General features: G+C 41.9%; 1 protein-coding gene across 2 annotated transcripts in view; it reads right to left on the bottom strand.

The window, feature by feature from the left end:
- The window catches only part of FAF1 (Fas associated factor 1), a 440,039-nt gene that overhangs the window by 160,986 nt on the left and 261,746 nt on the right, over positions 1–17,307 (bottom strand). For both annotated transcript variants that reach the window (XM_077450266.1, XM_077450265.1), the window contains exon 9: positions 7,644–7,739. In XM_077450266.1, the coding sequence (XP_077306392.1) occupies positions 7,644–7,739 (96 nt within the window). The remainder of the gene's footprint in view (positions 1–7,643; positions 7,740–17,307) is intronic.

Raw genomic sequence — 17,307 nt, 5'->3', positions numbered from 1 at the left:
TTTTCCACATATTCCAAAAACTTCTGGAAAAAAATGAACCGTTCAAAAGACTCATTATGCCTCACAGATTATACGTTGGGGTGTTTGCTTTCCAAAATGGGGTAATTTTATGGGAAATTCCATCGTCCTGGTACTCCAGGGCCTTCAAAAGTGTAATAGGTGGTTGAGAAATGAGATGCGTCATTTTTGCTCGTAGAACGTCTGAAGGTACTACATCAATGTTGGTGCTCTGTATGTGGCCAGGCTGTGTAAAAGTCTCACACATGTGGTATCGCCGTACTCGGGAAGAGTAGCAGAATGTATTTTGGGGTGTAATTTGTTGTATGCATATGCTGTGTGTGAGAAATAAACTGATAATATGACAATTTAGTAAAAAAAAAAAAAAAATCTTCATTTTGCAAAGAATTGTGGGAAAAAATGACAACTTAAAAAAACTCACCATGCTACTTACTTAATACCTTGGGATGTCTACTTTGTAAAAAGGGGTCATTTGGGGGGTATTTGTACTTTCCTGACTTGTTAGTGTCTCAAGAAATGAGGTACACCTGATGTACTGAAGGCCTGATCAGAAGTGATCAATTTTCAGTGATTGGCACCATAGTTTGTAGACTCTATAACTTTCACAAAAACCAAATAATATACACTAATGTGGGTTATTTTTACCAAAGATAGGTAGCAGTATAAATTTTGGCCAAAATTTATGAAGAAAAATTACTAATTAGCAAAAATTTATGACAGAAACGAAGAAAAAGGCATTTTTTTCACAAAATTTACGTTTTATTTTATTTATAGCACAAAAAATTAAAAACCCACTAGTGATTAAATACCACTAAAAGAAAGCTCTATTTGTGTGGAAAAAAGGACGCAAGTTTCATATGGATACAGTGTTGGATGACTGAGTAATTGTCATTCAAACTGCGAGAGCGCTGAAAGCTGAAAATTGGTCTGGTCAGGAAGGGGGTGTAACTGCACTGTACTGATGTGGTTAATACATTGCTAAACTGAATGTTATGCAGAAACATACTGCAACTAAATCAGAAGTAATCCTCATTAGCTCAGACCTGTTGAGGTTTAAGACCAGCAGCTGCAATATGTTAAATGCTCTTTAGACTGTTACTAAATAATGCAAAAATAATCTGGAAAAATATTTCTTGTTCTTTGTGAACAGGTAATGGAAACTAAGATAAAAAAAAAAAAAAAAAAAGTGAAAACCCATATTACCCAACAAGCATTAAGTTAAGCCTACTAATGTTCAGGTTGTCACCTAAGCCAGGAACTTGACACCACTTTCAGATGCGCCACTAAATCACACTAGACCTTATTTATCAAAAATTGTTAAGCAAGGACTGTCTATATTTCAGTGGAATAACTAATCTTATTCAGCCTATCAGTGATGTTTGTTACTATAGACCAACATATTATTGTTTAATGTGCTATTTTTTAAGAGAATTTCAAGTTTAGGGTTTTATACAAAAACATGATGCAAGTTTTCCCTGTGGAGGTCAGTGCCCAAGTGCAGAGGAGCTACATAATTTAGTCAAGTGAACCAGAATCAAAGCACCAGGAGATGTTCTTTTTTTCTGCAAACAGGTAGAGCCATGTGGATTATAACTCCCCAACTCTCCATCACAGCTTAAAATGTCAAGTATGTAGCAAGGATGAGAGTGCCAAAAAACTGGTAGATTGAATCGATCTAGATCTACTGTTTCTATTGGTGCATTAGAAGATAGTGAAGTGTTGATTGAAGAATACAAATAAAATAAGCTAGTTAAGCTAAGAGTGATTTCTTCGTAAGGGAGAAGAGATCCATCACCTTAGGAAACTAGCAAAAAACTGAGGACTCACTTTGCCAGTGTCCTATTGCCTGAAAGTACCCCAAAGTAAGGATGAGCTCAGGCGTGTTTGCAAGCCGCACGTGCAGAGCCTGCCAGGAAGACGGCACTGCACAGCGCTAATCGCAAGCAGTGAGACATTTCCCCATCTCTGCAGCCGCACATTGGGACAATGTCTCGCTGCTTGTGATTTGCGACGTGCAATGCTGACTTCCTGGTGGGCTCTGCACGTGCGGCTTGCGAACACGCATGAGCTCATCCTTAACCCAAGTCTATGAATATCAAGCAAGTTTCCTGTACTGTGCAATTAAGATAATCCATTGTGTTTTGAGGGCTCAAAAGTCCCCCTTCATTAAATGAGATACATGCGGTTTATAAAAAAAATAAACACTTGTTTATTTGTCGAGACCAAGAACTCTGCTCTGCCCCTACAATGCTCACTGGAGCACTGGGCAGTAGAGGGGGTGGACACAATTGCCTATGCTGAGGACAGGAGCCAGCTCCCGGGCAGCTGGATGGACCCCGGCAATATGGTTGAGAGCCTTCCAGAGCCTGGAGTGCCTCTGTGACGTCAACTGACAGCGGACTATAGCCCACTACAAGCCGGCTCTGGGTCACAGCAGGGAAGTATGGGCAAAAAAGCTTTACCCATTCTTCGCTTTTAAAGGCTGCAGTAATTAAAATACTACTAAAGACTTGTGCTTTATTTTTTTAAATTAAAAACATGTTCTACTTACCTGCTCAGTGTAATGTTTTTTCGCAGAGCAACCACAATCCTCCTCTTCTCAGTTTCCCCGCCAGTGCTCTTGGCTCCGCTCCTGTCTCCAAAAGACAGAGTGCGAGAGACTCGAGAGAGACTTGGCTCTAGGGCACATCGCTGGATCGAGACCGGGTTCAGGTATGTATTTAGGGGGACTGCAGGGAAGCTGCATACAGAAGTATTTTTTTTTTTTTTACCTAGCTGCGTAGAATGCATGAAGGTAAAAAACCTTCTGCCTTTAGAATCAATTTTAAAGCCAAAATTTGACAACAATGTGCAAATAAAATCATAGGACTCGTACTGGTATGGGTCGCTGGTTAGGCAGCATGCATCATTTAAGCTCTAAAAAAGGGGGAAGATTTTAGCCTACGAAACACATTGGATTTTTCTTCTTATGTGCAATAAAGACCTACTGGACTCATACCAGTTTGTGTGGCACTCATATCATTTCTAGAGTCTTCAGATGACTCTGGGGGCCCCTAGGAATACCCCAGTTGCCTTCTGAATTTGGATCTCTACAAACACATTTGCTGTCATGGCTGAAAGCAGACCAGCATTTTAGGTTGGGGTCTTCTGTTACTTTGATATCCAACTGGCTGCTTTGGATGAACATACTATGCTCATAGACGAATCAAAGACTAATCAATCAGAATGATCTGGTTGTCCCTGGTAACAAACTGGCTTTCCAAGTTATTTGCACCCCTGACAACAAAAATAGTCAACTGCAGCTTTTCACAATTGCACATAAAGAAAGTAATTCCAACATGTGTATCATTTGAGGAAGAAGGTCATACTTTGAAACCTTTTTCATAGCATGTTTCCTGCAAAAATCTCAGTTCTAACTGTATATTGGAAGCAAACCATAAACCAATTTAGCACATATACCATCTCTTAGGGAAACCTAATTAACAGCCAATCAGAAAGACGAAAGCAGAGTCAGTGAGTGTGTGTATTTGAACTTGAGCTAATGAACTCTGTAAACTGGCCTTTTTTTCCTTTGTTTTACACAACGAGGTAAGGAGAAGCTAAGAACAACTTGTACGCTCATTCACAGAGTTGATTTGGACAGTATACCCCAAAAAAATCAGCATTTGCACAGGTATGTGCGCTGTGTGCCCAGGGACACTCATCTGTCCCTAATCACAGGTACTTGGATATGTGGTTACCTGTTAACATCTGTCAGCCTGTATTGGATTTGTACAAGCTGCTGGCTGAAGTCAATTGCACACACCTGTGGATATCCACTGCAAAAAAAAAAAATGCCGATTCTCAGTGGCGTATGGTCCAAATTGGCCATGGGAATGAGCCCTAAAGGAATCAAGGGCAGAGCATGCAAAATAGTAATATGCAATATTTCATATCACATGCACATTTTTTAAGCCCGGCTACAGTAAGTGGAAAAAAAATATACAAAAAACATGATACTTCCGTTTCAAACGTTATCCTTTCTTTATCATATAAATAGGCTTGCTATCTACATACATTACCAAGTATGTAAAATAACCTATTGCCAAAAGTTTGTGGACACTTGACCATCACACCTACACTATATGTCCCATGGACATCTCTCCAATTTACCGAGTTCAGGTGCCTTCAGTGAGGGATATTGTTCTAGCACGACAGTGTGCTGTGCACAAAGCCAAGTCCATAAAGAAATGCTTTGTCAAGTTTGGTGTGGAGGAACTCGAGTGGCCTGCCCAGCGCTCAGACCTCAACCCTACTCAACACCTTTGGGATAAATTGAAACAAAGATTGCAAGCTGCGTCTTCTCGTTCATCAGTACCTGACCTGAATGGGTCATCCAACAGGTTTTTATAGATGTGATGGTCAGGTGTCAACAACTTTTAAACATATATGGGAAGAGTTACTAAAACTGAAGCACTCACAAGCAAGTGCAGCTGTGTATGGTAGCCAATCAGCTTCTAATCTCAAATAGTTGCTTTGACAACAAAACCTGGAAGCTGACTGGTTTCTATGCAGAGCTGCATCAAATTTTGCACTCTCCAGTTTTAGTAAATCTGGCCCATAGTGCACACTCATGGAAACAATGAGTCAAAATCCTAGCAAGAGAGAATATGGGGTTAATTTACAAAAACTGGAGAGTGCAAAATCTGGTACAGCTGTGCATGGTAGCCAATCAGCTTCTAACTTCAGCTCGTTTTGGAAATTCGTTTGGGCGACAGGTGTCCGGCGATTTTACTGCGATTCTTCAGACGACAACCGCGCCAAAATCCTGCTGCGTTTGGGTGCCACTGAAAGTAACGGGATCGCAAGAGCATCCTATGTTTTGCAGCAATTCTGAATCCTGGGCAGAATCTCTGCAAATTCTGCCCACAATCCAGAAGGCTATTGTGTGAACGAAGCCTAGGGCAGGGGCGCCTCCATGAAGAGCCCATGTCCTAGTTTTAGTATATCAACCTTTAGGTTTCAGGATCTTGTCTACAACATACACTACATGTCAGCTAAATAAGTCAAAAACACAAATACCTCTGAGATTTTTATCTACTACCCATAGGTATCTTTCAAGCTTAAAATATCTCAGTATAATGAAACAATAATTATTAGAAGCAGCTAGTGGACTAAACAAAGCTGTGCCTCCCAATGAGGAGTTAAACCCATTGAGAACAAACAATGGTTTTGGATTCCATCAAAACATTTGCAGCTAATGTGTGACTGAATTAATGTAATGTTCACTGTGACAATGGTAATTCCTATTTAAGTAGTTAAGAATGCTAAGTAATAGGATAAAAATTACAGTGCTCATTTACAAAACAGAAATAATCTGCAGATAAACTTGCCAGGTAACTTCCTGCTATTTACAAAAGATAATGTAAGAGCAGCGTGATTCAAGCCAGGAAGAATCTGAGTGCATTGAAATAAATGGTTGCTCAGTTGACCCCCGTGTAAGATGAGTAAGCGTACAGCGCATAAAACTTCCGCTCTGCTGTGTAACTTTATTTACACGCCAATTAAAAGGACACTAGCTTTTAAAATCCCAACAGTCCATGTCACATTAGAAATGAACACATTGGCTGCATATTTAAAGCCCAACACCAGCCATTTATTTTTTCTTTGGAGATGCTTTAAAAGGTGAAGTGTATTTTAATTTATTTATACCTACAGTTGTTTACCCACCTTCCCTGCCATTGTACTTAGGGTCTCAAACTGGCGGTCCTCTAGTTGTTGCACAACTACAAATCCCATCATGCCCCTGTGGGAGTCATACTTGTAACTGTCAGCCTTGCAATGGCTCATGGGACTTGTAGTTTTGCAACAGCTGGAGGGCCACCAGTTTGAGACTCACGTTTTACAAGGTGAGGGTTCATATACTGTATAATTCCTTTGTTGCTTCTCATGCCTGCACATGATGCATGGTCAGCAACTCACAGTTTTAAAATAATTTCTGCTGGCTAAAACTTCCTTGGAAATGGCAGTGGCTGTTAGCTGAACAGATAACGAGATAAAGTCCTGGGGGAGGGAAGAGGATACATAACTGTCAAGAGCTTGTTGTTAAAAAGACCACCACTGGCATCACACCAAGATTGTTTAAGCTAGCCATAGACTAGTAGAATTTTGTTAGAAAACTCGTTTTATGAATGATCGTCAAATCGACATTCTTTTTCGAATGAAGTACAGCCAAACGAGCTGTGGCGGTACTTCTCGTTTAAGGTGGGCGTAAACTCCCATGCATGATTTTTACCTATAGATAAGCCTATAATAAGGCTTACCAATAAGTATTGTAAATATTCCTTAAACATGCACCATTTAAGAGATATTTTGTACAGTTGCAGCCAGTGACATCACCAGCGCACGCGCTCTGAAGGAGCGACAAACCTGTGCCATTCACGTCGGCTCCCATGCACATGCGCGGGGAGTGAAGTCATCGCAGCTCCAACTGCTCACAGAGCCAGAGTCCCCGAACTCGGATGAAAGCACTTTCAGTGGTGACAGCACGTTGCTGGAGGGCTTCGTTCTAAAGTAAATTTCACATAGTATGCGATGCATACTAGCACATTATGCCATTGCCTTGCAGGTTACTCTCGCTTTAACATAAACAAAATATTGAGGTACATTCGAGTGCCATTTGTTAATTCATCAATTATACTGATCAGAATTTTCATACACATATTCATTAAAAAATTTACTAGTGTATGGCCAGCTTTACTTGTTGCCTACTTACAAAGTTTTGGGCTGAGAATATGCACATCTAGAGGGATGCTAGGATTGTGTTCTTTAACACAGGTGGCTTATCCCAGGCATAAACAAGATCTCAGCACAACTGTATAAGGACAACAGCAGAAAGGTGAATGATTATATCTGCAAGCTCATCTCATTTCCACAGTATGTTAAATTAGCTATGGTGTGTTAAAAATCAGTTTCTTTCGTAAAGTCAGAGTGAGTGTTTTTTTTTGTTTTTTTAACATATACAAAGTTCCCCGTGTATAGTGGTTGTATACTTCCTAATGCAGACTATCTAGACCATAATGTGTGCTGCATCATCTAAAGCAGTGGTCTCCAAACTGGGGCTATTTGTTTGTCTTTATCCGGCCCTTGGGGCACTGTTCCTGGTACTGACACCAATGATTCCTTCCACCGATACCAACAGTGGAGCAAAATTCCTCCCACTGATGCATATGATAGAGAACTATTCCTCCCAATGATGGGGTACTACTCCTCACACAGACAATGGAGCACTATTTCTATCCCAACACCAACAACGAGGCACTACTCATTCGACTGGCACCAATGATGGGGCATCAGCGATGGGTAATTATTCCTGCTACTGACACCAATGATGGGGCACCATTCTTTCTACTGACACCAATGATGGGGCACTATACCTCCACCCACTTTCCACAAGCACTGTGTACTTTATATTATTCACAGCTGACCACCAAGCTCAAGGCTTTGTTAAACCTCTACTGGCGCTGAGGCATTTTCTACTCATTGACCACAGTTCGGCCCCCCCAAAAGGTTGAAGGACAGTAAACTGGTCCTTTGTTTAGAAAGTTTGGAGATCCTGGTTTTAGAAGGATTGAACAGATTATTACCTCTTCAGACTGCTCTCTGGTCTGAACGGGGGACGTTCGTCTAGCCACTGAAAGCCGGTGACATGGAAAGTTGAGCCCTGCAGACGCCAGCGTCATCTGGAAAGAAAGGAAGTAGATAATGAAATAGATTAATAATTCTATAGGATGCTTAACTTGTTACATATCAATATTGCACACATTCATTTCCTATAACTAAATTATATTTAGTTCACTAAGGCAGGTCATAGATGGTGCAAGTTTCTTTCTTGCAACCACAGGTTGCAGGAAAGAAATTTTCATAAACACAGACAGTACTGACAGGGGAATCCCTCCTACCTAAACATTGTGCTCTCCCGGTGGGGGAAGCCAGTGATTATTGCTAGCGGCTATAGCAGCTGCTAGTGACAATCGCAAGCAAATCTGGCAGGCTGGTTATATCCAAGCTGATTGGTCGATCAACTTGGTACATTCAGCCTGCTCATATATGGTTCGAATAGTCTATTGTTATGTTATGCTATGTTATATGTTATGTTATATGTTATATGTTATATGTTATTAATAGTCTATTGTTATATTGTTATGGTTCAGCTCTGCATTGCAAGTCCTACAAGACTCAAAGCGGTGCAATTTTCAGATTATTCAGTTGAATGGGCTTAATTTCGCACTGGATTCCACCAAAAGTAGTGCATGCATTGCTTTTTAAAAGTGCACTGCACCGGGTTGCTTGGTACTGCGGTACCATGAGATCTGCGTTTCGAGGTGTTGATAGGATTATATACACACCCGCAGCAGATTGCACACTCAGTGCATTTTGAGCGTGGTGGTGCTTCCCGCATCGCCTTCTGATGCGAACAAGCCATTAGAAAAGACTGTTTTTACCTTTTTATCCTAAATTATTTTTTTTTGCATCTCAGTACTACTGATCTCCAGCCACTTCTTAGCAGCCACTTTAAGTCTACAGAGAATCCAGAGACAGCTGTGTGATATGTGTCAGGGCTTCCTGCTGGTAATAACGGGTAAAACTCGGCTGTACAATGGCACAGCTGTTTATAGTGTCTGCCAGCAGTACATGTGACAAAGTGATAACACAAAAAAGGAACTGGAAGAGATACAGGGTATTGTCCTTATAATAGGAAAAGCCTGAACAAGGACTTTCATGGCAGGATCACCAAGGATTATTTGAATGAAAGCTTTGAATGAACTTTCAAAAAATATGAAAAAATTACTTGACATTATTAAGTTAAAGCGATTATGAGATTTTATTAATAGGGTAGAGATCTACATAAACCTGTAGATGGATTTCAAAATGAGCAATTCAAAATTAAATTTAAATACATTGGATGCAAATAAAAATAAAAAATACATAGAAACAAACAATCAACCATAGCATTATGACCACTGACCGGTAAAGTGAATAACTGATGATCTGGTTACAATGGTATCTGAAAGTGGGTGGGATATATTAGGCAGCAAGTAAACGTGTTGTCCCTTAAGTTGATGTGTTGAGAGCAGAAAAAATGGGCAAACGTAAGAATTTGAGAAACTTTGACAAGAAACAAGTTGTAAAGGCTAGATGAGTGAGCCACAGCAACATCAAAACTGCAGTTCTTGTAGGATGTTCACGGTCTGCAGTGGTCAGGACTTACAAAAAGTGGTCCAAGGAACGCAAACCGTTGACAGGGTCATGGGCGGCCAAGGCTCATTGATCCACGTGGTGAGCGAAGGCTGTCCCGTGTAGTCTGATCCAACAGAAGAGCTACTGTAGCTCAAATTACTAAAAGTAAATGCCAATTCCAACAGCAAGGTGCCAGAACACAGTGCATCACAGTTTGTTGTGTATGGGACGGAATAGCCGCAGACCGGTCAGGATGCCCGTGCTGACCCGTGTCCTCCAAAAGCACCCACAATGGGCACGTGAGCATCAGAACTTGATGATGGAAGAGTGTGGCCTGGTCTGATGAATCAAGTTTTCTTTTACATCATGTGGATGGCTGGGTGGATGCATGTCATTTAGCTGCAGATGAGATGGCACCAGGATGCACTATGGGAAGAAGGCAAGCCGGCAGAGGCAGTGATCACTACCGGTTTGGTGCCAGATACCACCCCATGCCTTCAGAGGCCTCCATACCAGCTGTAGTGGGTGATCATAATTTTATGGATGATCAGTATACATAGAGGCTGTTTTACCATCCAAAGAATTTATATTTCTGTCCTTCCAGTCCTGGGATTTACACAGGCTGGTAACCCAACTTTTATGTGTCACATATAAACATTAAATGCCATGAATTATCCTTCTACTTCCAGTGTGTAAAAGGGCAGTAAAGGAGCAGCAGTTCACCCCCCATCCTGCCACACTGCTCTCTCCTCCTGTCAGAATGCCCTTTGTCAGCTCAAGTGCATACGCCATGCCTAAAGCCCCATACACACTATCAGATTTTCTGCAGATTTTTGTCTTCAGATTTACCAAAACCATGTAGTGCAAGGTCCTGCCTGATTACAGACACATTGAAACTCCTAAGGTTTGACCTCATATTATATGGTTTTGTAAATCTGAAGGAAAAAAATCAGCATAAAATCTGATAGCGTGTATGGGGCTTAACTGGTTCTTAGCACTGCCCACCTGAACACTGCTTTGCCAGAAATTAGAAAAGGCTGTTGGTAGATCAAATTACTTACACCACCAGTATTTAAAAATGGAATATATTCATTCTTGTGTTGGCTGATATATATTTAGAGTATAGCTTTAATTTTAAGTTTTACCCATGGGTTCCACTATTATTGTAGTAGGCAGAATCTGATCTCATATCTCGACAGACCTACAAATATGCCATATAGATGTAGCTAAGCAGCAGAATGTATCCGAAGCACAAAGTGAAATGGTCTCCCTTGTAGCAACGAGTTAATGGCACAATGTCATATAATTTTACAGGTTGAAACAGGCAGATTATCAGTTCTGGTTACAAGCTACAGGAGGACCTGTTTGAACTGGCCCAGTGTTAAGGCTCACCTCCAGCGGGAGAGGAGCCCTCCCTCTCACTTTCCCTAATTAGAATTCAACTGTATTAGCTCTATTAAGTGGCCACGCTAACAGGGAATTAGAGCTGGAGCAAGATCACAAAGACAATAAACACTCAGGGTCCCTGAATTATAGACCCAGCAAAGCGGCAAGATGACGTTTTATAGGCAACAGAACCAAATTCAACAAAGGTTTAATGTGATACATGAAGAGCTTTTCACCTCTTAAGATAAGCACACATATATTGATTCAGAAAATATGTAGGCATATAATTAATCCAGCCTTTCTTAACCAGAGTTCCTTTGATACCATTACCGAGGGTTCCCCCAGAGGTTGCTAGGGGTTCCTTGAGCAATTAATTTCTGCCTAAAAAGCCAAAAAGATATTTGATGTCAGTGGTTACTATCTATAAGGGAAGAATTCTTCTTACTGACCATTAATGTAAGGAGCACTCTTCACTCTGACCAAAAGTGTAAAAGGTTCTTCTCCAACTGACCCCCAATGTAAAAGGTTCTTCTCCAACTGACCCCCAATGTAAAAGGTTCTTCTCCAACTGACCCCCAATGTAAAAGGTTCTTCTCCAACTGACCCCCAATGTAAAAGGTTCTTCTCCAACTGACCCCCCAATGTAAAAGGTTCTTCTCCAACTGACCCCCAATGTAAAAGGTTCTTCTCCAACTGACCCGCAATGTAAAAGGTTCTTCTCCAACTGACCCGCAATGTAAAAGGTTCTTCTCCAACTGACCCCCCAATGTAAAAGGTTCTTCTCCAACTGACCCCAATGTAAGGGGGCTCTTCTCCAACTGACCCTCAATGTAAGGGGGCTCTTCTCCAAATGACTCCCAATGTAAGGGGGCTCTTCTCCAAATGACTCCCAATGTAAGGGGGCTCTTCTCCAAATGACTCCCAATGTAAGGGGGCTCTTCTCCAAATGACTCCCAATGTAAGGGGGCTCTTCTCCAAATGACTCCCAATGTAAAAGGTTCTTCTCCAACTGACCCCCAATGTAAAAGGTTCTTCTCCAACTGACCCCCAATGTAAAAGGTTCTTCTCCAACTGACCCCCAATGTAAAAGGTTCTTCTCCAACTGACCCCCAATGTAAAAGGTTCTTCTCCAACTGACCCCCAATGTAAAAGGTTCTTCTCCAACTGACCCCCAATGTAAGGGGGCTCTTCTCCAACTGACCCCCAATGTAAGGGGGCTCTTCTCCAAATGACTCCCAATGTAAGGGGGCTCTTCTCCAAATGACTCCCAATGTAAGGGGGCTCTTCTCCAAATGACTCCCAATGTAAGGGGGCTCTTCTCCAACTGAGCACCAATATAAATGGGCACATCTAAACCATCCACCAATGCTGGAGAACACAACAATATTGCATCTGCGTTTCTTTTCTGGCCATTATCATTCATTTAATTTCATTATTATCAATGAAAATAATTTTTTTTTTTTTTTTTTTATAATCCTTGTTTATCAATTTACTGTCTACACTAATGTACCATAGGCTGTAAATTTAATTATTAGCAGGGGTTTCCTTAACCACTACAATACAGGGCACTTTCTCCCCCTTCCTTCCCAGCCCAATTTTCAGCTTTCATCGCTCTCGTACTTTCAATGACAATTGCGCGGTCATGCTACACTGTACCCAAATGAAATTTTTATCATTTTTTTTCGCACAAATAGAGCTTTATTTTGGTGGTATTTATTCACGACTCCGGTTTTTATTTTTTGCGGTATAACCGCAAAAAAAGCGGAATTTTTAAAAAAAAAACAATATTTTCTTTTTTCTATTTTTAAAGAAATCCAATAAAATCAAATTTTGTCATAAATTTAAGCCAAATTGTATTCTGCTACATGTTTTTGGTTAAAAAAATTCCGTTAAGTGTATAATAATTGGTTTGTGTGATCACGGACATATGTACGCAAATGATCATGTACATATGTGTGCAGGTGATCACGTACATATGTGTGCAGATAATCATTGGAACATGTGATTTTAGTGGGACATATGTGGGGGACATGTGTTTTTTTTATTTGGGGACATGTCTTTTTATTATTTGGGGACATGTGTGTTTTGGGGACATGTGTGGTGACGTGTATTGTGGTGACGTGTGTTTACACTAGACTGGTAATCAGTTAGTAAAAAGCTGTAAAAACAGCTCATACTCACTGATCACCAGCCAGCTGCAGCGATCTGCTCTCCTCTCCTCAGCGATTACTTCTGTGTGAGGAGAGGAGGAGCCGATTGCCTAGCAACCGGATGTTTGTTTACATCACATGATGGCCATGATTGGACACGGGCATCATGTGATCAGGAGGGCCAATCACAGAGCCCTCCTGCCGATCCGAGATGCACTGTGTCCGGGTGACAGGAGCACATCGGGATCCGGCCACTGCGCGGCCACGCACGTGCGCGATCCCCCTCCTTCTGAAGGACGTTCCTGAACGTCCTATCAGAAGTAGACGGCTCCCACCCGGCCGTATATGTACATTGGCCGGGTGGGAAGTGGTTAAAGTAACATTAAAGGCTAATTGTATTTCCTTTCAATTAAAAATCAGGTTATACTTATCTGCTCTATGCAGTGGTTTTGCACAGAGCAGCCCCAATCCTCCTCTTTTCGGGTCTCCCACCAGCGATCTAGAATGCATTAAGGTAAAAAACCCTAATGCCGCATACACACGATCAGACTATCCGGCAGACGGCGACAGAAGACCGGGTCATCGTTAGTAAAAGAGCTGGAAGAAGGAGTGGAGGTCCAGCAAGAAGAACCGAAGAGGGGGACAAGACCCCCGAAGTCGGAAGAAGAGGCGGCGGCGACAGAAGACCGGGCCACTGCTAGTAAAAGAGCTAAAGGAAGAAAGCGGAGGCCCGGCAAGAAGAACCAAAGAGGGGGACAGGACCCCCGAAGTTGGAAGAAGACCCCCGGGTGGCGACGAAGAAAAAATCCGGGCTCCTCCGCTAGTAAAAGAGCTAGCAGAAGATAGCGGAGAAGTCCGGCGAGAAGACACCCCAAGACGGAAGAAGACCCCCGGAGCTGTGCTATAAATTATTTTGAAACCTTGTGTTGTGTTTTATTTACATTTTTTTCACCAAGTGAATGGGTAGGGGTACATTGTAACCCAATACTCATTCACATAGGGTGGGGAGCCGGTATCTGGGGGCCCCCTTATTAAAGGGGGCTCCCGGATTCCGATAAGCCCCCCGCCCGCAGACCCCGACAACCAACGGCCAGGGTTGTCGGGAAGAGGCCCTTGTCCTCATCAACATGGGGACAAGGTGCTTTGGGGTGGGGGGCCGCACGGCCCCCCCTTCCCCAAAGCCCCCCTATGTTGAGGGCACGCGGCCTGGTACGGCTCAGGAAGGGGGGGCGCTAACTCGTCCCCACCCCCTTTCCTGACCAGTCGGATAAGGGTCTGATATGGACATGGGGGGGGGCCCCCACGCCGTGTTTTCGGTGTAGGGCTTTCCCTTTAAGTCTATACCAGGTGACGGGGCCAGCGACGTGTCAATCTCGCCGCCGAAGGCTAGTCCTGGCTACCTGGAGCCGCGTTCAAAATGAACGGACTTTCCTCCGTGTGCGGGAAAGTCCGTTCATTTCAAAAGTCCGGCGGACTAGCGCAGAGACGGCCAGATTGTCCACTGGACTCGCAGTTTTTGAGTCAAAACTACTTTCTAAATCCGCTGGACTTTTGGGGAAAAAAAAAGTCCGCCAGAGCCCAGACACGGGCGGATTGTCTGGCGGACTCTGGTCCGCCGGATAGTCTGATCGCGGCATAAGTCTTTAAACCTGAAAGCCATTTTAAAATTATGTCAATCTTTTGCTAAAAAATAAAAATAATAATAAGTGCACCCATATTTTCAGAAAAAGAATGTGTATAATTTTTTTTAAAATTAACCTGCAAAGTACTGCAAACCTCGATCAGTAGATCGCTGGTGTAATGCCCAGGCGGCTCCTGTAGACTCTTTTTCCAGCTCCTCACCCATAACAAGATACAGAACTTCAGTTACTGAGATAGAGAAATTGTCAATGGAATATCAGTGGGATAATCACTACACATGTGATTACTTTGAGAACTACAAATCTGTCTGTCACAATGGCAGACAGAACTTGTACCTCATTCATTCACAGATCTCTGTGAATGACAGACATGGCTGTGCAGGAGGAGCCCGACAGAATTCAAAAGCGACAACTGACACCAGGAAGAACCCCAACATGTCATCATAAATATGGGTGCTATGTTCTAAAGGGTGGAGTAAGCCTTTAAGGGTTTCTCCGTGTTGAAGAGGTTGAGAAAGGCACATTTTTATCTGTCACTAGCCTTCAGGACTGACAGTGTCAAAGTTTGAATACCTGATTTGAATTATATATGGCCACTCCTACTGGGTGGCTTGTAGAGTAGGCTACTTCTGGCGGTAAAGGACTTGGCATTCTGAAGTGCCAAATGTTACAAGAGAAATGCCATAACCTGACAACTGGAAAGATACTTCAGATCTATGACCTAATTTTCTAAATAAATTGGGGCAGATTCTGCCTCAACCTACATGGCAGACAAAAGTAAATGAAACTACCAACAAAGATTAATAATGTCAGTTTATAAGTATACCTACTTATTAATCAAAAATGCCCTGTTTGTTTCCAAACAGCATTATGTATGCAAGCATATGCATGTTATATAAAATCTGACAAAACTTCTCTTAGCTTCGCTTATTATTAAACGCCCAACAAGTTGCACCAAATCTGTAAGGCTGTTAATACCTTATACCAGTGATGGCAAAACTTGTCACCCCAGATGTTTTGGAACTACATTTCCTATGATGCTCAACTACACTGCAGCGAGTACAAGCATCATGGGAAATGTAGTTCCAAAACATCTGGGGTGCCAAGGTTTGCCAACACTGCCCTATACAATCTGATTTTTCAATCTCCTTTAGATTTACAATTAACTATGTGGTATTTGGCACACTGGTGCAACATGGGATCCGACTTGTGAGAGCACAAGTTGAATAACATGTGAAATTTAATGTTTCCCTATGAGAGCCGTCTTAACTGATCCTACACAAGTCCGTCCGACCTTAAAAAAGGTTTCTGCACTACTTTGGTACGACTTTGATACAACGTCAATGTCATATAGCGTAAAAAGTCACATCAAAGTCGGACTCTAAAGTTGCACTAAAAATCGTGTGACTTTAGAGTCGAACTAGTGTGAACCAAGCCTAATAGCCTTCCTGATTTGATACTAATTGGAAGGATTGTTTAGGCCTGCCCTCATATAACATCGTTTTGGTCAAGTTAAAGGATATTGTACAACCAATTGGTACAGCATATCACTAGTTTAAAAATATCAATATACATTTTTACGTAAATATTTTTTACAGGCGTTTCATTTTAGTCTTAGAACCACATTTGGCTCCAAAACTGATTTGGTTGAAAAAAACTGACAACCTTGGACAACCTAAACAGATATAATGAAAGCAAAGGAGGAGGCTACGTTCAGTAAAAAATAAAATGACCATCAACATCCAAAGATAAAAGGAAGCTGTCATGAATCTCAAATGGTAAAGCGTAGCCAAACATATATTTAGGTTTTGGATAGAGTGTGGAAGGGATAGAACATTGGTTGTTTTTTTTATTGCGGTCTATATCCCTTCTGGGGAAACTCTCCGTTCACTCTTTTTCCTGGTGTCTACTGTCACTGGAACTGAAAGCGAGGGAAAACCCAAAAGTTGCTTTCGGTAAAGGAATAAAAGGGCAATCCTCCAATAGGGAAACTTGTGTGACAACGGTCTATCAGCGAATCAGGAAAGAAGTGAAAGAATAGTTTACTAATACAACCTACTGTAGGTAGATAAAAAAAAAATAACGGTTTTAACCACTTGAATTATCCAAAGCTATGCCACCAAACCATCAAGGGCAGTTTTTTAAAGGGGAACTAGAGTTCAGAAATGCTCATTTCCGATCCAGGGATGCAACATCTGCAAGCACCCACATCTTCTCTCTTGCCTTATCCTGGGGCGGGATCTTTGGCCATCTTGATTGGAAGCGATGCAACTCCCATGTTTGCACATTGGAGATCATTCTGGCACCAAAGTGTGCCGAGAACATACACGGAGCTGCACATAGGTCTGTTTTCTAATGGGCTTCAGCTTGCATAAGAGCAGTGTTGAAGCTTTTAAAATAAACTCCAGTTTGTAAATGTTCAACACAGATCCTAATGGGAGTGTTGCTTGCCACTTTATGCAAGCTCTAAGAAGTGCTGAAGCCAGCTAGCAGCTTGTTTAAAGTGGCAATCAATATTCCCATTAGGATCTGTGTTCAACATTTACAAACTGGAGTTGAATGGTACTTTAAAAGCGTCAATAAGCTTGCTCAATTAAAAGCACTGCAAAGCTTGCTGTTCATACTGTTCTTCTACAAGCTGAAGCCCATGTGAAACAGGCCCTAGGCAAGCAAGCTAGTTTTATAGTGGAAGAAACACAGCACGTCTGCTTGTAATCTTTAATTTGCTTTAAAGCCCAACACTGGGAAAATTTAAAATGACCCCTTTGCAGTTTAGGTTTAATTGCTCGTTTAGGTCTAGGGTACACAGAAAAGAGGATTTACTTATCCAAACCTCCATGCTGCTAGACCGGTCAACACAGCATTTTTGTTCCCTACGTTCCAGTGGTCTAGGG

The sequence above is a fragment of the Lithobates pipiens genome, unplaced genomic scaffold (assembly GCF_037356315.1).
Source record: "Lithobates pipiens isolate NorthernLeopardFrog02 unplaced genomic scaffold, aLitPip1_a1.2 Scaffold_23, whole genome shotgun sequence".
NCBI classification, from domain to species: domain Eukaryota; kingdom Metazoa; phylum Chordata; class Amphibia; order Anura; family Ranidae; genus Lithobates; species Lithobates pipiens.
The sequence above is the reverse complement of the archived record's forward strand: the minus strand, read 5'-3'. Positions and strand labels throughout refer to the sequence as shown.